This window comes from Suillus bovinus, assembly GCF_016758785.1.
Source record: "Suillus bovinus strain UH-Sbo-P2 chromosome Unknown EDB93scaffold_3, whole genome shotgun sequence".
In the NCBI taxonomy this organism is placed as follows: domain Eukaryota; kingdom Fungi; phylum Basidiomycota; class Agaricomycetes; order Boletales; family Suillaceae; genus Suillus; species Suillus bovinus.
This window is the reverse complement of record NW_024542059.1, coordinates 637,040-657,381: the sequence shown is the minus strand read 5'-3', so window position 1 is coordinate 657,381 and position 20,342 is coordinate 637,040. Positions and strand designations below refer to the sequence as shown.

General features: G+C 49.4%; 10 protein-coding genes across 10 annotated transcripts; 2 read left to right on the top strand and 8 right to left on the bottom strand.

The window, feature by feature from the left end:
* Positions 1-985: 985 nt before the first annotated feature.
* EDB93DRAFT_440919 (uncharacterized protein) lies at positions 986-1,771 on the bottom strand. The gene is made up of 4 exons (XM_041456375.1): positions 1,685-1,771; positions 1,514-1,638; positions 1,313-1,456; positions 986-1,260 (listed from the first exon to the last, which is right to left on the bottom strand). The coding sequence occupies exons 2-4, from the start codon at positions 1,544-1,546 to the stop codon at positions 1,075-1,077; spliced, it is 363 nt and encodes a 120-aa protein (XP_041312788.1). The 5' UTR covers positions 1,547-1,638; positions 1,685-1,771; the 3' UTR covers positions 986-1,074.
* Positions 1,772-1,775: 4 nt separating this feature from the next.
* Positions 1,776-2,958, bottom strand: EDB93DRAFT_440941 (uncharacterized protein). The gene is made up of 6 exons (XM_041456376.1): positions 2,708-2,958; positions 2,591-2,607; positions 2,486-2,526; positions 2,355-2,425; positions 2,223-2,270; positions 1,776-2,163 (listed from the first exon to the last, which is right to left on the bottom strand). Exons 1-6 carry the CDS (start codon positions 2,795-2,797, stop codon positions 1,951-1,953), a joined length of 480 nt encoding a protein of 159 aa, XP_041312787.1. The 5' UTR covers positions 2,798-2,958; the 3' UTR covers positions 1,776-1,950.
* Positions 2,959-2,978: 20 nt separating this feature from the next.
* On the top strand, positions 2,979-5,357 carry EDB93DRAFT_1198312 (chaperone). Its single transcript, XM_041450912.1, has 9 exons — positions 2,979-3,141; positions 3,199-3,378; positions 3,438-3,603; positions 3,657-3,781; positions 3,832-3,869; positions 3,925-4,402; positions 4,452-4,860; positions 4,915-5,135; positions 5,194-5,357. Exons 1-9 carry the CDS (start codon positions 3,133-3,135, stop codon positions 5,335-5,337), a joined length of 1,770 nt encoding a protein of 589 aa, XP_041312786.1. The 5' UTR covers positions 2,979-3,132; the 3' UTR covers positions 5,338-5,357.
* Positions 5,358-6,908, bottom strand: EDB93DRAFT_1117800 (Aldo/keto reductase family-domain-containing protein). The gene is made up of 5 exons (XM_041448392.1): positions 6,780-6,908; positions 6,603-6,724; positions 6,442-6,553; positions 6,064-6,388; positions 5,358-6,003 (listed from the first exon to the last, which is right to left on the bottom strand). Exons 1-5 carry the CDS (start codon positions 6,882-6,884, stop codon positions 5,474-5,476), a joined length of 1,194 nt encoding a protein of 397 aa, XP_041312785.1. The 5' UTR covers positions 6,885-6,908; the 3' UTR covers positions 5,358-5,473.
* On the bottom strand, positions 6,909-7,713 carry EDB93DRAFT_1117798 (uncharacterized protein). The gene is made up of 5 exons (XM_041448391.1): positions 7,534-7,713; positions 7,470-7,480; positions 7,346-7,416; positions 7,199-7,292; positions 6,909-7,146 (listed from the first exon to the last, which is right to left on the bottom strand). The coding sequence occupies exons 1-5, from the start codon at positions 7,585-7,587 to the stop codon at positions 7,125-7,127; spliced, it is 252 nt and encodes an 83-aa protein (XP_041312784.1). The 5' UTR covers positions 7,588-7,713; the 3' UTR covers positions 6,909-7,124.
* Positions 7,714-7,995: 282 nt separating this feature from the next.
* On the bottom strand, positions 7,996-11,668 carry EDB93DRAFT_1245605 (uncharacterized protein; the record flags this gene model as incomplete). Its single annotated transcript, XM_041452335.1, has 6 exons — positions 7,996-8,444; positions 8,515-9,177; positions 9,269-9,824; positions 9,883-11,057; positions 11,110-11,557; positions 11,606-11,668. 6 exons carry the CDS (start codon positions 11,666-11,668, stop codon positions 7,996-7,998), a joined length of 3,354 nt encoding a protein of 1,117 aa, XP_041312783.1.
* A 686-nt stretch (positions 11,669-12,354) lies between these two features.
* EDB93DRAFT_1076283 (uncharacterized protein) lies at positions 12,355-16,330 on the bottom strand (the record flags this gene model as incomplete). The annotated part of the gene is made up of 12 exons (XM_041445223.1): positions 12,355-12,609; positions 12,655-12,969; positions 13,023-13,427; positions 13,477-13,602; positions 13,659-13,997; positions 14,049-14,321; positions 14,371-14,726; positions 14,782-14,984; positions 15,035-15,476; positions 15,506-15,860; positions 15,913-16,210; positions 16,260-16,330. The coding sequence occupies 12 exons, from the start codon at positions 16,328-16,330 to the stop codon at positions 12,355-12,357; spliced, it is 3,438 nt and encodes a 1,145-aa protein (XP_041312782.1).
* Positions 16,331-16,462: 132 nt separating this feature from the next.
* Positions 16,463-16,831, bottom strand: EDB93DRAFT_1053847 (uncharacterized protein; the record flags this gene model as incomplete). Its single annotated transcript, XM_041444723.1, has 1 exon — positions 16,463-16,831. A coding segment is annotated over one exon (369 nt), but the record flags the coding sequence as incomplete, so codon positions are not given.
* A 122-nt stretch (positions 16,832-16,953) lies between these two features.
* EDB93DRAFT_1117783 (Isochorismatase-like protein) lies at positions 16,954-18,353 on the top strand. The gene is made up of 7 exons (XM_041448390.1): positions 16,954-17,185; positions 17,239-17,281; positions 17,334-17,491; positions 17,541-17,718; positions 17,767-18,114; positions 18,162-18,184; positions 18,232-18,353. The coding sequence occupies exons 1-5, from the start codon at positions 17,168-17,170 to the stop codon at positions 17,874-17,876; spliced, it is 507 nt and encodes a 168-aa protein (XP_041312780.1). The 5' UTR covers positions 16,954-17,167; the 3' UTR covers positions 17,877-18,114; positions 18,162-18,184; positions 18,232-18,353.
* A 365-nt stretch (positions 18,354-18,718) lies between these two features.
* EDB93DRAFT_1117778 (Manganese/iron superoxide dismutase) lies at positions 18,719-20,233 on the bottom strand. Its single transcript, XM_041448389.1, has 3 exons — positions 19,917-20,233; positions 19,744-19,868; positions 18,719-19,691 (listed from the first exon to the last, which is right to left on the bottom strand). The coding sequence occupies exons 1-3, from the start codon at positions 20,152-20,154 to the stop codon at positions 19,005-19,007; spliced, it is 1,050 nt and encodes a 349-aa protein (XP_041312779.1). The 5' UTR covers positions 20,155-20,233; the 3' UTR covers positions 18,719-19,004.
* Between the last annotated feature and the right edge of the window lie 109 nt (positions 20,234-20,342).

Below are 20,342 nucleotides of genomic sequence, written 5' to 3'. Positions count from 1 at the left end.
GCCAGCGAGGGTATAATCGACTGAGACCAAATGAGGTCTGCAGTGTGCATGTCCCTTCTTAACGTTAGAAGAACACGTCAGATTCTGAATTGGGCTGGGATTCCTGCAGTTGAATTTCGAGTTGAAAGGTCCTGACCGTCAGCGTTGTCGGAGTAATGGAGATCCTCCTCTAAGGCTGGGTGTCAAAAGGTCTCAGAATTTGTCTTGTAGGCTGTCTTGGTTCTTCTGAAATAGTCGAATGTTCAGAAAAGTAATAGTGGCCGCTATTCAAAGAGATGCGAACCAAGTTGAAAGTCATTTCCATGATTATCATTGGCCTCCATCTCGAAATCACCATCGTTTCGTGCAAACTCTAGGTGTAGGGATTGCTGAAAGTCGGCGAGAATGAAGGCACTGGATAAAATGTAAGCTGCTGCAGACCTTGGCATTAGCCCTGCTAGCAATCGACAAGGGGCAATTAGTCGTGGATGGCCAGTTCCCTGAAGTTCATGCGAGTCGAGAATTATTAAAAAGCAATGCAAAGAGAAGCAACGCGAATAGACCAAAGGGAAACACGCGAAATTAGTACTTCGCAATGCAACGTTGCAAGCACGACGTGTGCAACTTGAATGAGCCAGATCATGATACACGAACACATAACTAGAAAGGAAAATCACCTGGTGACTAGGCATGCGGTGACTCCTGACTAGGCTTTAATGGGGATCAGCGCAGCCTCACTAACATTGTGCTCCTATGTTCGTTGGCAATTGGTGTTTGTTAGTCGTTAACCCGATCAACGAGAGTCTGATAAGGAAATCTTCATGACTGGCACGATTTCCAGGTGGTACCATATGATCTTCATCAAAGAATGCATCATAAACAATGTCTATGACTTCTGTGGCACCACTGAGATGTAAAATATGGGCGACTGCAGCGTGAAGCGCGATAGACGTAGGCTTGGGAGGCTGAATACCGGTTTCAGAGTGACCCTGAAATTGGACTTCCGTGAATTTATTTCTACCCCAACGTAGGACGGAGCCAGTGCACTGTATATTTATGTAATACACGCTGTCAAGGGCATGAGTATCTGAAATTTCACGATAAAAGCTTAACCAATACTGTGGGGTGCAGGCACCACTCGTAGTCGTCGAAGTCAGAGTGTAGCGACCTCTCGAGTAACATTCCATTCTCTGGGCTGTCCATGATATCAGCTAGGTCGTCTATGATGCTCTCAGGAAGCTCGGTGTAACGCTTAATTATGTCAACCGTTCCTGCGATGCGCTGGAAAACAATCAACTGGACGGGTACAGCAACTTAACAGTTGAGAACACACGTTACTTTCAGAATACTCGTGAAGCAACGAATATTCTGAGGATGAGGAGCAGCTTGGCGCAACCTTAAGTATTGGGGGATATGGTCCTGCTTTCGTGTTTGTTCTGCCAGTGACCGTACACTTGTCGCCGTCCCGTTTTCTGATCTAAATGGTCTTTATATGAGCATCCTGTAGAGAACAAGGCGAAACGCTGCAGCACACCGAATCCCGGAACTTGGAACCTCGCAATGCCATGCGTACAGTATCTACAGCGACTTCGGAAGCAAGGGTAGTGAGAGTAGAAGACTTTGATTGTAGAGAGTCGTTGGTTCTAAAGGCTTTCTTGGCTTTCGTACCATGAGCAGCAGCTGGCGAAAAAAGCAGACGACGTACAAGGCCAGATAAAAAAAAGTAACCAATATCGTGCCAGCTTCGTTAACTTGTAGACAGTGGAGTTGTGTGCTTCTTTTGCGTAACGCTTCAACTAGTCGGTCGTCTGCGGCCCAGCGTCGTTCATCGCGGTGAAAACATGTATAGTCATCTTAATGTGTGAGCATGCCCGCGCTGGATGTATAATCATCGAGATACATATTGGAAGGATCGAGATGAAAGTCAAAAAGAAGTCGCACTACCTCGCAGAGCAAGTAATATTAATGTGTTTAGCGATGCACGGAGTCATACAATACATAACGATGACGATGATGTACTGCCGAATGTGTTTGAAGTATTGCCCGTTGTGACATCTGGCGGCTTGTAACCCGCGCGTATATGTTAGTGCCTACTGCTTCGGAGGTCGTGGAGAGGATGGGGATAGAATGTTCTTCGACAAGTTCATCGGATGTATGCAGGGCCTTCGTGGCCTGCACGCCGAGCTGGGAAATCGGAAAGGGTCCGTCGGTGTACATTCTGAACAATGCTGTTTGATACGCACCTGGTTGGTTGGCCGTTTTGCACCGTCGTTTCGTGGCCGTAAATATAGCTGTCAAAAACGTTATCCTCGTAGAAAGCGCCGCCCCGTCATGACCACAAGACGTGTCAAGACTCAAGATCTTGACACACTGACCCATGGCACCCCTCGAACGTTCGTGATGAGCGAGACCCACAGAATTTTGTACCCACGTGTTGAGATATAGCCTGTCGCAAACATAGATAAGTTGGAGGCTGCCCGAAGGCCGTGAGCAACCGCCAATTTACTCAGAGCTGATCTTTCATATGTAGCCACCAAAAACAATTGTCCGTAACATGTTCATTTCGCGGAAGTATAGACAAACATGACGGAGATGAAGAAGATAAACCTACTTGGGTGGCTGCAACTTCTGAGTTTGTAACAACAGAGGACGGAGAGGAAAGATAGGGAAAGATCCGCACAAACGATCATTCAGACAGATGAAAATAATTCGAACAATATACACATACCTCTAGGCTTGAATTTCCAACTATGACCACCAGAAAGCCGAGCGATGTCCGTTTCTGGAGGCCGACTCGGAGACCCATCGAATTTCGCATTCACAAACGCAAGCCAATCACGACCAAGTTCGACATCGCATCCTCAGATAGATAGGTTGAGAGGTCTGTCGGGAATTGTACCAACCGTCGAGAGGGATATTAGAAAAAGATCATAAGGAGACATGTAAGGTAGCAGATTAAGATGACGTTTTTGGGCGCTGCCAGGAACCAATCCTGGACGCTTAGTCCTCGAAAATTCTAGAAAGTTCCTTGAATTTGGTCTAGACGGATAGGGATTGTATAAAAGTACCAGAGGGGAAGCACAGATATCAAGGAAATACTACAAAGTCTCGAAGGATTCATCTTTACCACAAACTCCATCAATCTCAACGAGCATGTCAGATGTGTGTATAAAGTTCATTGCTTAGCCGGACAATCTCACGCAAAGAAACACTTTACAGGTAAATGCCCTGAAAGACCAGGGCAACAAGGCTTTTGCTGGCAAGGACTACAACAAGGCGATCGAGCTATTCACAGCTGCCATCGCCATCGACCCTTCCAACCACGTCCTTTTCTCCAATCGGAGTGCCGCGAAAGCTGGCAAGAAGCAGTGGGCTGAAGCACTAGTGGATGCAGAACAGGTGAGCTATATCCGAGTCGGATTCGGGTCTGCCATGCTGATACCTATGCGGCGATTAAGTGCATCAAGCTCAATCAGTCGTGGTCCAAAGGTTACGCGAGAAAAGGGGCTGCATTGCACGGTGCAAGACGATATGATGAGGCTGTCGAGGCATACGAAGCTGGTCTTAAATTCGAGGACAGCCCTGCCTTGCGCAAGGGTTTACAAGAGGTGAAAGATGCAAAGGGTAGGCTACCTTCGTTCACCCAGATGAAAACAGTCGTTGACTCCTCACTGCAGGCAGGGATTCTGTATCTGAATCCTTAGGCCTCGGAAAATATTTTTCAGATCCAAACCTCATCGGCAAGCTGGCAACTAATCCCCGAACACAAAAACATCTCTCCGACCCAGCGTTCGTGCAAAAGGTAGATCACTGCCTAACATCCCGCTCAATATAATTAAACGACCTCCACAGCTTCAACAATTCCAAAATAACCCCGCACTCGCTGATTCGTATGTTCAATTCAAAAACCACCGTTCCTTGGCAGTACTCAACCATTCCTTATAGAGCTCTCCAGTCAGATTCCCGCATGATCGACGTCCTTGGTGTCGCCATGGGCATCGATATGCAAGGCTTTTCGCGCGACGATGACTTTGACGGGCTCCCACCCGGTTTCAAGCATGGGCCTCCCCCAACGCGTCAAACACGTCCGACATCATCTGCATCCTCATCGAAGGCTCCGCCAGCACCAACGCCGGCACCGGCACCAGCAGCACCAGCCCCCGAGCCAGAAGATGTCGAAATGACAGATGAAGACGCTGAGGAAGCCAAAGCCAAGGCAGATGCTCTCGCCGCAAAGGCGCAGGGCACAGAGCACTATAAGGCGCAACGCTTTTCTGAAGCCGCAGAATACTTCAAGAAGGCTTGGGATTTGTGGCCAAAGGACATCACGTTCCTCGGCAATCTCGGCGCTGCTTATCTCGAGGCGAAAGAGTACGATCAATGTATCGCAACGTGCGAGTTGGCTGTTGAGGAAGGCCGAGGAGTGAGTCGTTCTCTTCCATGCACCAGACGTCTGCTGACGCATGACACAGCTCCGGGCAGACTACAAGATCATTGCCAAAATTTTTGGCCGTATCGGAACTGCGTACACCGCAAAGAACGACCTAGTGTCCGCAAAGAAGTACTACCAAAAGTCACTCGCTGAACACCGTGACGCTACCATCCTCGCAAAGCTTCAAGCCACCGAGAAAGCCATCGTCGAGGCCGAGCGCCAGGCGTACATCGACCCCGCCAAGTCTGCTACTGCGCGCGAGGAAGGTAATGCTGCATTCAAGAGTGGTGACTTTGCAAAGGCCGTGAAATTGTATGAAGAAAGTATCAAGCGTGATCCCTCCGATGCAAGGGGATACAACAACAGAGCAGCAGCGTACATGAAACTTATGGCACTGGCTGAAGCGCTCAAGGATGCCGACAAAGCAATCGAGGTCGATCCCGCATTCGGTGAGTTTTGATTGCTTCTGATTCTTCGTGGACTATTTTTGAACGTCGCTTCAGTCAAGGCATATATCCGGAAAGCCACGATCCTGCAAACCATGCGCGAATATAGTAAGGCTCTTGAAGCCCTACAAGCCGCTTCATCAGCCGACACCGCCAATGCACACGCGCAAGAGATTCAGGCTCAGGAGTTCAAGATCCAGCAAGCCATGTTCACTCAGCGTGCTGACGAGACAGAGGAACAGACCCTTGAGCGAGCCATGAAGGACCCCGAAGTTGCCGTGAGTGTCATCTGATCTTGCTATGTAGTTGTAGTGTTTACCAAAAATTCTCGTGCAGCAAATTATGGGCGACCCCGTAATGCAGCAGATTCTGCAACAAGCGCAAGGTAATCCCGGCGCATTACAAGACCACATGAAAAACCCTGTTGTACGCCAGAAGATTATGAAACTCATCAACGCAGGAATTATCAAGACACGGTGATTTTGTGCTTGCATACTAGTAATTGTAGTTTGTTTTGTTTGTATCAATTCAAATATCGTTTGGTTTATCAACGCGTTCAACTACTGTTCCGATAAACTTAGTGGTACCGCGCGCTGCTCACCCTCACCGAGGTAAATCAAGGTGTCGCCCAAGAGTAGTCCAGCATTTGCACATCCCTGAACAGGTCCTGCACGTTCTTAACCCGAGTAACCCACTCTTCCTTCGCCGTTAACCCCTCGGCATCCACTTCACGCCAGGCCTTCACACTCGCATGGACCTCCTCAAGCGTGCTAAGCCCCACCGCGACAGGCACCCCGATCTCCCTCGCCCGTGCGAACGTGTACTGCAGCGCCAAGTCAGGAAGACCATTCCCAGACGCATCCCACTCCTGACTGAGTTGCACAGCCCTCTTCGCAGCCTCCTTGGTCTCGAGTGGCGCAGGGTGCCACGCAATGGGACTGGGCGAAGGTCGCAAGAGCGCCATAGCTATCGGCGAGGCGGTGATAACTTGCTTGACCCCTGCGCGTGGCCCGAAGGCAGATTTGAATTGCTCGAGCGTGCTATTCTGCAAGGTGAGGTGGCAGTAGGACATCACGAGGTCCACTGGCTTCCCGAGGCGCTTCTGGATGAGAATTGCAATGCGCAGGAGGGTCGGAAGTGGGAAGCCTGACACGCGCTTATTAGTATCCGCAAATCGATAGTGTCAGAATCTGAAGTTGTACTTACCGCTGATCCCGACTCGCTTGATAATACCTCTATCTCGCAGCTCAAAAAGCTTCTTCACAGCGGACAAAACTTTGTGGTCCTTTTCTGTATAAATCTCACCCTCCTGACTTTCGTTCAACCCATATTGTTCCCTCTCCTCCCCCAGAGCAGCAACATGGTTGCCTCCTCTTCTAGCGAGCTTCTCGTCCGCAATGAATTCGACATCATGCAAGTACACGATGTCAAAGTAGTTGGTATGCAAGCGCCGAAGACTGCGCGCAATACTCCTCTCGATAGCTTCGGGGGCATAATCGAATCCGGTAGGATAACGACCGACTTTGGTGACCTACTACATGCATTACTGTTAACCCTCCAGCACCATTGCGTGAGTACACTTACCAACGTATACGACTCTCGAGGGAATTCATGCCTCAAAGCTCGAAGAGCGTTCCCGAGGATGATCTCGGAATCCCCGTAAAATGGTGCAGTATCGAACACATTTATACCATAGCTGTCGACTTCTCAGAAATACATTGCGCGTGATCTAGCAAATCACATACCGTAGAGCCAGTCTGGCAGCCCGCAATGGTGTTACTCCAGAGTTATGATCGGCATCGTTATAGATGCGGGAAAACGTAGCAGCACCAAAGATGATCGCAGGGAAGCCATTCGGCGTTGTAGTCTGATGATCAAGTGTCAGCACAGGACCGAGATCATCTACCGAGCATGTAAGTTACCAGCTTGTATTCTTCATTCGGCTTGTCAGCATCATCGTCCGGGATCTCGTTCAGAGGAGGAAGAGGATAAGCAGGATCAGGAGCGTCGAAGTCGACCACCATCATGATCTACTTGATAGATAAGGTAATGGCCAATGAGAAAATCGCAATCCGTTGCATGTTGTCTTTTTACACTGACTAACCGGTCCCAAGACCACAAACTATCCGGCCCGAAAATTACATGCGCTGGTCACATGAAACTGCCATGAATAGAGGAAAACAGATTCCAAAATATAATTGAAACTGTAATATGACAACGAGCACGACTGAAAGAAAGGTATATCACTCCTCCAACGCGAGCTTAAGTTATAGCTTGTCCCTCGACCAGCTGGCAATACCAATGGGGTTAGCGCAGCCCACACATCGAGTATACAACACACCTCTTTGCAAACTTCGAGTTGACATCCATTATTTTGGTGTTTTCATCTTGTTTGACGTCGTTCCAGGGAGTAGGGTTACTCTTCGTCCAAACGACTGTTCACTCGTTCATTAGCAAATGCGAATAAAGTCGGAAGGAGGTGATGTACCCGTAGGACCACGAGCAAGACGGGTCAAATACCAGCCTGCACCACCGACGGCCAAGCCAATAACGGCGTAGCTGCTCGGTCGTCAATAAAACTCAACTTCAGCAACGCGGAGATACGAGCTCACATAGGAATTGCCTGAGCGTAGTAAATCAATCAGCCCACGAACGCGCAAATCATTGAAAAATTACCTCGATGGCAAACCAGTTACGCATGAAAGTGCGTGTTCCCCGGGGTGCTACCATGATTGTTAACGTTGAAGTTGATGAGGCCTGAAGCTAGTTCTGGATTGACCGAATCGCTCTTGTGCTGTTCCCACGCTGGCAGCCGGGACCTACCGACTGTGCTGCACTGTACTTCGTCTCACAATTGTTCGGTTGCAAACCCAAGAAATGCATAAACATGATAAAAATATGAGCATGAACGAATATCAAGTGCTTTTGAAAGGTAGGTAATAATGATATAATACAAAGACAACAGTATTGACACATAATAACATGACTTCCTCCACGGGCAGTCATAACACGACAAATAAAAGTGAGGGGGATGTGAGAGTATGTAACACATCAATGAGAGGTGTAGGGGGAACATAGGAAAGAAAAAGGCATAGAACTAGGACAGGCACATATCAGGGAACATACTGGCAGGGTTCTTCACAAGAAAATGTTGGCGCCCTTGCCAGCACCACAAGGAGCGACTGCAAAACAGCGTCCTGTGCCGTCAATATGGTTATTGACAAGTCGATTTCTCAGCTTCTCCAACTGCTGATCCCTAGAAACAAATCTCCTTTCAATCGAGCGTCGTACACCAGGACAGGCACTAGTAAATGACGATGCTGCCTCTGCAACATCATCAGTCAAGCCAACTGAGGTCCTAGGTGTAGTACGCGACATAACCGCGGCCGCACCCGGCGTCCACGAAAGGGGAATCAAGTTGGACAGTGTCTGGAATGAAAATCGTGCCGCAAGCGGTGAAGGCATAATGGACGATAAAGATGAAATCGAGGCGTCTTGGTCAAGGTATTCACAAGTTTCGGAGGGATCTGATTTTGCTTCGGCTATCTTCTCTGCGGTGCCGTAGTATCTGAGAGTTGCACCGTTGACTGCAAAAACCAAAGGGAAAAAGTTAGAACCCACTCATGGATGATCTGAGGCGAGGCTTAAATGCCGAACCATTTGTAGCACCCTTAGAACGCATTGGCGGAACAGGAACGCGGCATTTTGAAGGGCTGAAAATCTTGGATGGCGAGGGCGAGATTGGTTGAGGGATGAAGGATGGGGTGGTCCCGCCGCGCCGTGACGGAGGGGTAACAAACGACGTCGCCGGATAGTCTGCTAGTGAATTAAAACGATCAGACGCGCTTCTGGGCGGTGTAGCTGAAGAGGGCGGTGTGAGCGGTATGAATGAGCGCAGTGAAGTTGCACGAGGAATTGACGATGGCGAGCTACTTGTCCGGCTTGATGGACGGCTACTGCTTTCCGAAGTCGGTGGCGAAGAAGATGACGGAGTGATCGGCTCCTGTACCCTGGACTGGGGGAAAGTGAAGGGAGAACCATCCTCTTCCTCATCATCAAAAGGCTCGTAGATAAGGACAGGTTTTCTCGCAACGGATGCCGGCTCAGAATCGGCCGGAGGTGTGATGCAGATGACAGGTGGAGGACCACAGACAGTTGGCGGAGGGTTGAATGTGAAACGGATCCCGCCCTCGACCTCCTCGCCAAGGAGTTCACCGTCATTCTCGTCATCAGCTTCGCCTTCATTGCCTTCGTCTTCTTCCGGCACAACATCAAGGCTCCTCGACGTCGGAAGGTGAGAATCGACAACAGTGCCAACGTCTGAGGGGATGACAAAAGGTGGCAGCTCATCGTCAGTCATCGTAGGAAGGCCCGAATGTCGATGTGAACATTGCTTTGCCCATCTCAGAACCAAATGGGGGGGAATTTTCAACGTCATCGAGGCATCCGAAGAATCGGTCAACCTCATCAACATCACGCTTGACTGTGACAGGCTGACCCCTGGGGAATGTCCACGTCTTAGAAAGTGAATTGTGTCGAGAATGCAAAGACCTCGACGGAGCAGGTTTGGACAACGTGTTGAGTCGGTTTGTAGTTTCGGTTAGGACTGAGACTGACATGAGGTCAAGTTCGTCCCCGGAGCCAATGGATGAGCCATCTGGACTTTGGAAACTGAGGTCAGAGTCTTCTGCATCTTCGTAACCAGCCAACTCATCCTCCTCATCAGAAAAGTCACAGCCGTCCTCGTACTCATCCTCATCTTCCTCTGTGACAGCATCGAGGGTCAATTCAGCCTTGGTAAAGCTGTGGTCGACAGACTCGACATCGGTCGAAGAGCCGTCAGAGTCGATGGACTGGAAGCCAAGTCCACGAGCATGGGTATCATAAGACCGATCAGGCGCTGAACCAGAAAGTGGAATGGTGGGTATGTTCAAGTAATCCGGCATCTTCAAGAACTCCCTCAAGCTCTGCTCGCCTAGTCCTCTCTTGTTCGAGTGCGGCGCGGAGGCGGACGACCTCATTGACTGCGTTGTCAGCATCCTGGAGACGAGCACGCAACCGGTCCAGCTCTTCCTTCATGCCATCACATTCCTTCTTCAACTGCTCGCTCTGGCTTATCGATTGCTGGAGTTCGGCATTCATGTTACTGAGTGCCTTGTCCAGGCTACGCTTCTCTACTTCCAGTAGACCAAGCCGCGAGCGCGCGACCCAGGCTTCTCGTCTCTCAGCTTCAACTCGCCTTGCCAGGACGCCAGCTTGTTTATCTACATCAGCTACACGCATGCGCCATCCATCTACGTCTCTCTTCAGCTCGTCACGCTCAGCCTTGAGATCCGAAATCAGCTGCAGCATTTCGTCGCTTGGCTCGGATGACGCTGCCGAAGCCTCTGAAGCCATGGAAAGGGGTCGCGATCGGGACATTGATCGCGAACGTAGCGTGCGCTCGAGATCCATTATGCGAGCCAGGAGCACATTGTGCGATCTAAATAAAAAATGATGCTCGGCTGTGGTGAGGGGCTGTTCTGCGATGAATTCTACATTATTCAACTCCGAAAACCGATGGTTGGTTGGAGTCGAATCAGGCGTGGGCAAAACACCCGTCCCGCGAGGAATGGAGGTAACGGAGCGTTTGTATGAAATGCTACTACGTTTCCTGCTGATGTCAGAGCTTTCGGATGAAAGAGAGCGACGTGAAGCCAGACTGAAGGAACCGGAAGAAGAAGATGTGACAGTGGTGGAGTGGCGATCTGTGCTACTTTCTGTAAGCTCGGGGTTCGTAAGCGAGGTTTCAGAGCCGGACGTCAAAGCGAGAGATCTCAGACCATTGGGCCGATGATTCGGCGTAAGAGTGGGCGTGGGGAGATTTCCGGGTGTGCATCTGACAGGATTCCCAGAAACAAGAGAGAGAGGCCTGAGATTGAGGCTGGCGGGACGGTGACGTGCAGCAGACTTTGTCACTGTAGAGGGTGAAGCAACGAGTGGATCAGCGGGACCTTCTGTAAATTCCTCGACAACCTCGGCAACTTGAGCAAGATGTTCTTCTTCGGATTCCTCTTCCTCCTCCTCAACTAGTGTCTGAAGCTGATCTTTGGAGGTAGAAGTAGAAGTAAACATTTTGCCGAATGAATCACGCTTGTTCATGAGGCTACTGATGCCATGCCCACCGATACCAGTACCAGGAGGGAAAGACGGCTTGGTTGCTACATGTTATCTGTAAATATAAGCTGTAGGTGTCAATGAGACAAAACTTACGGAAATCAAAGGGCTTTGTCAAATTAGGGGACGTGATATCAGGAATTTCGACCTTGGAGAAAGCAAGGTCGGGCTTTCCTTCAAGAGCCCAGAGTGCCCTACGACGAATAGAATCCCTGTCGCCAAGATTTATGTTATCATCTGAATTAGCTGCTGGAAGGTCAGGAAGAGACACGCCCATAAGCTCTGCCGACTCGCGGCGAGTTGAAACAGAAGAACGACGCCTGTGATGGGAATTTGGGCGCTTTGAAGGAGCTGCGTTTGAAGGCGCATTATTCAAAGAAAATTCAACTGGAGGGGGGAATGAAGGTGCAGAAGCAGAAATAGATAATGTTGAAAGAGAAGATATTGAACCGTTGCGAGAGCGAGATCGTCCGTGTGAATGCTTTGGAATGTAATTGTTTAAACTATTGGCTGGGGCACCACCACCCATCTTGAACGATTCAAACTGAACGCAAATATGAGCATAAGCCAAAGCAACGAAAAGTCCACTGACCCTCTGTTTAGCTGTCATATTGGAATCCTGAACTTTGTTAGAAGTGTCGAAAGTTTGGTCCATAATAACGTCGGAAGGAATGTAACTTGAAGAGACTGTGTGGTTTAAAAGAACGTAAGGAACCGTACGCTTAAGACGTCGGAATGGCAGGCGTCGAGGTTGTTGATGATGGCGAGCAGCAAACCTCAATTCGAACCAATTTCCACCATCCAAGTACGTTCGCGTTTAAAACTCCGCTTCCCCACCCTGGAACACTTATGAATTAAATGTGCTTGTGGGACGACCCTGTATATCCTCTAGATCGCCGTAGGAGACCATATGATGCGCGCTGAGCAGCCATGAGCTGGCAATGTTAATTGTCTTGTTCCCCATCGCAGCCGGCAGCATGCAAAGTTGCAAGGCGTCTGTCCAAATGCAGAAACCAGCACGCGCCCCTAATGCGCGCTTCATTAATTCCGAACAGCTCACAAACCGTAGAATTGCGGTCTTTTGTTCTCGCATGCCTGCAGGATGGTTACCTTGATACCCACAGTACAAATATGAAGCAGAATGAAATTAATTTATGAGAGCGCACCATAACATGGGTCTGAGGTGAGTCATCTCTATTAAGTGTTCCACGTAAGAGTAAGTCTATGTGACATATAAGATAAAGTGATAGATATGCAAATGCGAGGCGTACGTATTGCGGAGTGATGAAGCATGCAGGACCAAAAACAAGAACAGCTAAACGTGTCCATCGACGCACAGACTTACGAAAAAAAGTACTGCGACTGCTTGATCGTCTCCACATCAAAGTCGCCCTTCTTCGGCAAAGGCGGGAGTATAGCACTCAAATCAACGAATTTGTCCACCAGAATCGAATCAACGTCATCCTCGCCCTCACAGTCATCGTCACCTTCCTCGCGGTCCACGACGGCCGACACATCATTTTTGGGGCATTCGATCATGATTGCGTTTTTTACAGGTCGTCCGCGCTTTCCTGTCTTGGGCTTTGGAGTCTTAGTCTGCGTAAGGGCCTCACTCTCCGTTTTCTTTGAGATCTGGGCGACGGATCCGGCTTCTTCGTCTGAAATATCCATGATGTTGTTAAACCCGCCTAGACGAAGCGCATTCGCCTGTTCAGACGAAGCTACTATACGTACGCCTGTAGCTTGTAGGTTCTTCAACAGCTTGCCGCTGCGAAGCGATGTCAGAGGAATCTTGTGGGATGCATATCGAGTCCGGAACTCTGTAGCCAATTTCTCAAGCACATCAGAAGAATGCAGTGCAATGAACGTGTCTCGGATGATTTCAGACATCTTGTTGATGCTGCTAGCATGCGTCCAATAGGAATCATGCACAGACGCAAACGTTAGGCCCTGAGTCTATAAACACGTTCATCAATCATCAGCAAAAGTCTGAAACCAACAGGACCTACGCGACACTCAAGAGCAGTCAACATCATATGCGTAGCATCGAGACTGTGAATGAAATTGGGAGGGAACGCGGACGCCTGCTTCACAGCGTTTACTTCAGCAGGCGCATTAGGGTCAGAGATGAACACGCTCTGAATGGACGTCATGACCTGCTTGCGCTTCGTCTTGCGGTAGGGCTGTATAATAGGTAGGCCGAGGGGCGTCGTCCACACGACGGACGACATCTGTTCTTTCCTGATACGGTTCTTGGGGAGCGAAGAACCATTCTTCTTGGGTCCTCTGGGAGCTTGCAATGCGTCTGGGACGCGCTCAGCTGGGATAGACTTCGAGATCAGACGGGCGCAGAGGTTCAGCCAGGTCTGAATGGCTTTAGCTCCTGAGAACAGATCACCGATGCAAGCAAGCACCTTTGAATAGACGAGTGAGTCTAAGGCTATCGAATGAGAGAATACACACCCTCTTGGCCAGATAAGCACTAGCACCCCAACACTCTTCCTCCGGAATATCCTTCCTATCCTTAAGCTGCTTCTCAATCTGTTCGCGAGCGCCGATATAAGTTACCCCATACACAGTAGTCATCACCTGCCTCTCCAGATCAGCTCGCGACTCACAAATCAATTACCAAATCAATCACTCACAGTCTGCTTGACCACCTTCCTCGAAACCCGACCAGAAAGCATAATTGCATACTTATCGCCATTTCTCAGATCTTCTTCAATCACCTTCTCCACCATGTTCGCGACGTACGTGTACACATCCGACGGACGGTCGGTCACACTCAAATTGACTTGCGCAGCACCTTTGACATCGCCGCCAAGAGCGGCGTAGTGCTGTAGCCCGTTACACGTTCCGTCCTGATGCACCGGGAGGGACGACATGTATGCGTGTGGATCGCCTGATTCGAGCGCCGCGTACAGTTCCATACATGTTGCAAGACATTGCCATGGATCATCAGCTTTCGTCCACCACCTGTTACCCTGTTCGTCGTGTCAGCACCGAGGCACTATAATAAGAAGGTGGAGACGCACGTCCAGAGGTTTTTCAGCGCTATCATACACATCCTCAAGATGATCATTCACGAACTTGACGCGCTCGTCAAAGTTTCCCTTGTCGAACCCGTACAAGTTTGCAAGGTGAATCTTGAGCCACCGCAAACCTTGTTCGCCGAGGGGCTGCGCTTCGCCAAACAAAAGAAGCCCACGACTGAGGTCATCGCCAATGTGGTTGAAATGGGGAGGAATAGGGTACGCGCGTCCTCGGAAATCGAGGTTGTGAGGAAGATACATCGTATCACCCAGAAACTTTTATTTTGTCGGATTACTGGCGCGAGAGAATAGAATGAAAACTTACAGCACGCGCAATCTCAATCTTGTAGTTGACGCTACACCGGTCGGAATGATTGTTCGCTTTGTCCTGCATGAACGCCTTGAGACGCGTTCCGTAAACGCTCTTGGCTTTGATATCCGTGTTCATGTTCGGGGGCTTTTCTGGCTCTGGCTGGTCGTATACTGCTGGGGGGATCTTGCACAGCCGCTCACCAGAGTTCCAGACTTTGAGTACGATGTCGAAGATCTTCCGGTTGACTTTCCAAGGCGTGCTACCAAGAACGTCGAGTCCTGCGTATACGAGCTCTACATTACCGAGCGCAGTTGCGTGCTCCAGGTAAGTTTGCTGTTCTTGACAGTCTTTGAAACGCATGGCGGCAGCTAGTGAATTAACACTGTTAGAAAACTGTTGATAGAGGCTGGCGAGCATACTCACATCGATTGTAGAGATATCCACCCCGGTCGTGGCTGAGCCACGGCTTAGGCTTGACGAGCATGGGTAAATGACGCGGGTGAAGCGTTTCACGCAAGCCGTCTTTTGCGATGCGTTCTGAAACCACGGGGTTCAACCGGATGACACCGAGTTTCTGCCCGCGCACATATTCATACGCATGGTAGAACGCGGGTTGATTCTCCTTACTTCGGAAAGTTTTCAACTGATGCAATATACAAGAGATAAACAAACTTACATCTCCTCGTTGGTGCGCTTATCAACAGCGGTCCTCTCGATTGTCGCAGAATCCATGAGACAGTCTACTAGGATACTCCCAACGCGCACTCTAAGTACCTGCGTCCACTCTGATGTCCACTCCTCGCTATCCTCCAGGTACTTTGCAGCCGTCAACCGGCGAGCGTGCAGATCCTTATACCCGAAGCCCGTGAAATATCCTGTGAACTCACCTGGGCGCACATGGGAAGGGATGGCGATATGGTTGCGCTTGCACATCTCAGCTTTGTACTCATTCTCGACAGCGCGCCCAACGGTGAGGAGCGCACGGGCAGTTTTCATCCCATCCGATACACCACCACTCCCTTGGAGGCGCATGATCTCAAGGATAGTGATGAGGGAAAGTTTCTCGGGCTTGACAAGAGAGAGGAAGGGGCCCATTTGTTGTACTTGATTCTTTGTAGCTAGCGGGTGGTTAATATAAAGGTCTGACAGGCGTATATATACTTACATATTTTTGCCTCCGCAGCAATTATCTCTTTTATTTCTGCCTCGAGACGCGTTTTGAGCTTTTGGTGCCAGTCCCACATCCACTTTTGCAAATCTGCACGATGAAGTTCGCGCTTGCCTAGACCTAGCTCGTCGAAAAGTTTAGCTTCGTGATGGAGACGCTCTACTGCGACGTCGTAGACTGATTCTTCTAAAAGTTTTTGTCGGGAAGCCAGGTCCTCTGGGAGGACGCGTCGTGCAAGGGTAACCTGAGCCAAGTGTTTGCGGAGGTTATCGAGATTAAAAGGAACTTCTTCCTGTGACTGCGCAGGTATTACATTCCCGTTTTCGTCCAATACCTCTTCAGAGGGTGTCTGAGGAGATGTGAGAGAGATACAAACGAAAGATCACAATACGTACAGCGAGTCTTAGGACGGGCTTGACCTCCGGAACGCCCTCCAATGGGTCTGGGACATGACTCCCAAGGAATTCGGCCTGACCGAGTTCAGCTAATATGTGAGGGTGATTGAGATCTACTGCAGATTTGGAGAGAAGTTTTATGATGTCGGAGGCTTCTTCTGACGATGCCAAAACGCGATCGGCGACGACGGCAGTTGGTGAAATGTCTCGCTCTATGAGGTTACTGAGGAGGGTTGTCGGGTTAGGCAAGTCAGAGAGGTTGACGGGCGTGTCAGACTCGGTATTAAATCTAGAAAGAGTGATCAGAGTAATAAAATAAGGAAACGAATGAAGCATACCGTCTCCACGCTAGCAGCATGATAGCATATGTGGACGCGGTCGGATGGACTCTATCTGTACCCTTCTCCATGAGGTCATAGAGATGACATGCGTCCTCGACCCACAAAGTTCTATCCTCGGGCTCCTTGACAAATGCCATGTGGATATAGGCCTCCAAGAAAGAGTTGTATATACGAGACTCGAGCAAAGGCTCTTGAGACTTCGTGCTTCTAAGCTGCTCGAAGATCTGCTTTGCACGGGGAACATCATACAGGTTATGCAAACATGCATCCATGACAGCGAGCTGGTCCTGAGTTGGAGAATCAGTGAAGTAGAAGCTGTTCAAAGCTGAAGCACGGTCATCTGGAAGGGGGGTTGGCAAGATTGTGTACGGGGTTCTGCGCTTCAGGAAGCCGTTCATAGCTACAAGGTAGTTTGCTGTTGCTGTTACTTCCCTCTGAGCCAACAGGGAAGGATACTCTGGATGGGGGAGAGGGACTTGGGCGAATGCACTAGCAGGTGCATTTGCTGTCTTTGTAGGAGTTGAATAAAGACGAGCAGGACGAGAAAGCCGTTGCCTAGAGTATGACAACCGACGAACGAACATTTTTATGAGGAGGGACACGATACACCAAAGCAAATTGATGAAGAGGACCGGTTCGGCAAACACCGAAAATTTAGCACAAAAGTTTGATCAAGTACATGAACAGCAGCGGTCAGTTTACTCACGCTTAGCCTTTGCCTATCAGTATGCCCACAGTTGCAAAGCTTGTACCAGAGGAGACTGTATTCTTCCTCTGCGACGTGCAAACACGTTTCAGTACGCCTGGCTCTGGATCCACTGAACAACATACATTAACCGTTGTGTTATTCCGAATCAGAGAATGTCATCTTCAGCTTTGACGAGCTTGTCTTGACAATCAGTAAGATGCTCAAGATCGCAAAGGTAAGATCGACACCCTATCACTCCTTTACTACTAGTACATAAAGATACGCAAGGTGTTGGAGATCCCTGTGGTCGTCACGGAACAGAACCCCAAAGGTGGGCCCATCCTCGTGCTTTCTCTTCAAAATGAAATCATCCAAGAAGAAAGGCCTTGGAAATACCATCCCCGACATCGATTTACCTTCCTTAGGGCCTCTTCTCCTTGCTACCATCGAGAAAGGGCTCTTCTCCATGGTGACGCCGGAAGTAAAGGCCCTACTCTACGAACGCCCACAGGTAAAATCTGTGGTGCTTTTTGGCATTGAGGTTAGTTTACCCTACAACGACTGCTCATTAATCAAATCGTTCTATCCAGTCCCATGTCTGCGTGTTGCAATCTGCTCTTGATTTTATCGAGGCAGGATATAATGTCCATGTGATAGCAGATGGTGTCTCTAGCTCTAATAAAGAAGAGATACCCTTTGCCCTGGCGCGGATTCGACAGAGTGGTGGATATATCACCACGAGCGAGAGTGCGGCCTTTCAACTGCAACGTGCGCTTTTCATTCCAGATCATGGGGAGGCTTACTCATTTATTTCAGGGGATGCTGGTGTTCCCGGGTTCAAATCGTTCTCGAATATCATAAAGGAAGAGAAAGATAACACGGTGAGAACGTTGCAGAAGCTATTACAACACCGCGCTGTCTTGTAGACTATAATTTCCCTGCAGTTTGCTATTTTGTCCGCTGGCGCCCTTCATATGGAAAAGACGTGGGAGCAATTTCACTGTCCAGATTCGTGCTGCGTCATTTCGAGTCGGAGCTTGAGCTTGAGTGTTCATTAATATTTCGAGTCATTGCCGAAGTCTGCATTATAATGTGCATAGCGGTTGTAGCAGTTGAGGCGGGAAACTTGACCACTGTTGATGGGCGTCAAACGTCACTTTCAATGTCCGTTCAACATCATTTCTCGGACTCAAGTACTCACCACTACCAAGATCATTATTAACGCGGTTGATGGGTGCGTCATTCCTCACCTTCATCACACTAAATTCTCATATATATTAGCTCCTTGATGCGCATATCTTTGAGTGTCTCAGGTCTGAGAAGTCAAGGTCGATTCAGTTACTGTCGAAGCTCAGCAACCAACACACCCTCGCTCACGCTTGTGCAGATCCAGGACTTATTATAGTGTTGATGATATTTGTCTGTTTCTTCACTTTTGTCGCCTATGTCGCACCAACCACGTGGCCGCCAGCCAGTCAGCTGCGTACAAAAACTTCCTGACGCTCGCTAGGCAACAAGTCTTGTGATGGCATGGGTACAAAGAGAATGTCAGGATTCTGTGTTGTCATGCTGGTCGACGCTTTTACCCAGGAACGAGCGAACGGCTGTTGCCAGCTATGAAGATGGACCGTGTATATGCTGGGTCTTATATCTATTCCATCGAACCATCACGTCGGTCTCGTGAGATGTCCTTGTTTGTCTAAACATTAACCTTCTCCAAGTGTTTCTCCAGTCACTTGCATATGTAAGAATTATTATAATGGATAAATTAGTTGCTTCCATGGCCGAGCCAGTTACAATTACATTCTGAATCTGAGGCCCTCACAATACTAGTTATAGTCTCATTATTCATAATCATACCACGCTGGACACTTCATTTCGAAACGGTTTGCCGAAGGCCTCTCCAAGATGCGACGACCCACTAAGTTATGATCAAACACTGAGATCCATGGCACTCCGCTATGCGGAAAAGTTTAAAACGGTATAAGTATGGACGTTATAGATCTAAGTAGATTGAGCAGTGAATTATGCCACAGCGCCCTGAATTTCTGGAGCTAGTTTCGGAATGGCTGAGGGCCCACTTTCGTATTGATAAATCTCGTGTACCGTTCATTGACTGTTTCCCAGTTCAGCACGCTCCAGAACTCCTTCATATATTTCTCCTTGCCCCACACTCCATGGTCGAGAAGCCAGCAGTGCTCGTGAATGCTGATGCAGAACAAAGGGTAGATCTTTTCGCCCAAGTTACGTAGGGTCCTCATGGAAGAGTCAGCCCCCCGATCTGCGGGCTGTTCATCATATATAGAACGCGCGCCATCTAGGTGACTGCGTGGCGCTGAGTGCAGTGTTCGTAGGGGGGCAGAGGGGTGTAGTGGCGCAGGGCCCTGGGACATGCCTGATGTGGGTGATGTGGGTGTACTGCTCAGCCCTGTGTTCAAGTGCGTTGGCTGTGGGCCGTCGCGGAACCTGCCCTCGTGAAGCACCTGATGACGACCCGCAGGGTCTTCTGTGCACGTACGCGAACGAACGAGAAGCGTACCGGCAGCGAAGGTGGGCTGAATGGCAAGGTTGCCCACGGCGTCCGTGATAAACCAGATGTATCCCGACCCCGACATTCCTCTAGCGGCAGAAGAAAAGTTGTTGATGAAATGCGGGAAGCTACCGAATTGGGTGCGGATGGATGGGGCTATGGAAAGATTGTGAATTTTATCTTCAAAGTTTTCATCATTTTTGGGAGGTCTCTGTCAAGTAAATTAGTATCGTGAAATAGCCCGATGGGGGAGTTGGACATACAAGGCAGTTGAGGAAGAACGAATTGTTGAGGGCGTGACTTGCATAGGAGAAGCCGAGGGCGTCTTTTCCAGAGCTAGCAGTGTCGATCACGAGTTGTGTGACGCTCTTTCGCTGGTCAGCAGCATCTGTACATGCGTAAGTCGGAAGCAAGCTGCTCATAAAACCTCGCTTACCAGGGAACATCTCGTTCAACCGGTCGAGCAAACCTTGTTGGTACTCCTCGGAAACCATTTTAAGCGTCCTTGGCGACATAAAATTTCCGAGGCCCTCATCGACCTTGTAGTCAAGTTCTATGCGAGAGTGCAGGTGTCTCCGTGCACCCCAAAATTGCCTTGGACATTTTGTGCTCTTCCATGCAGACAATGCACCGGTAAGGGAGGACGACGCTCGACGCAGACCAGCACTGCTCATGATGAAGAATGGCGACTACAAATTATGTAGAAGGTAGCTCGGCCTTGGATGAGTGCAAGTTAGTGGAGGACTTATTTTTTGAACGGGTCGGGGTCTTGTCAAGTTGCCGGCCTTCTTTGTTTGGACGAGACTGTTTCCTCCACGTCGTGGTCATTTTCAAGTAAAGCAGTTTGTTAGCCGTCACTCGT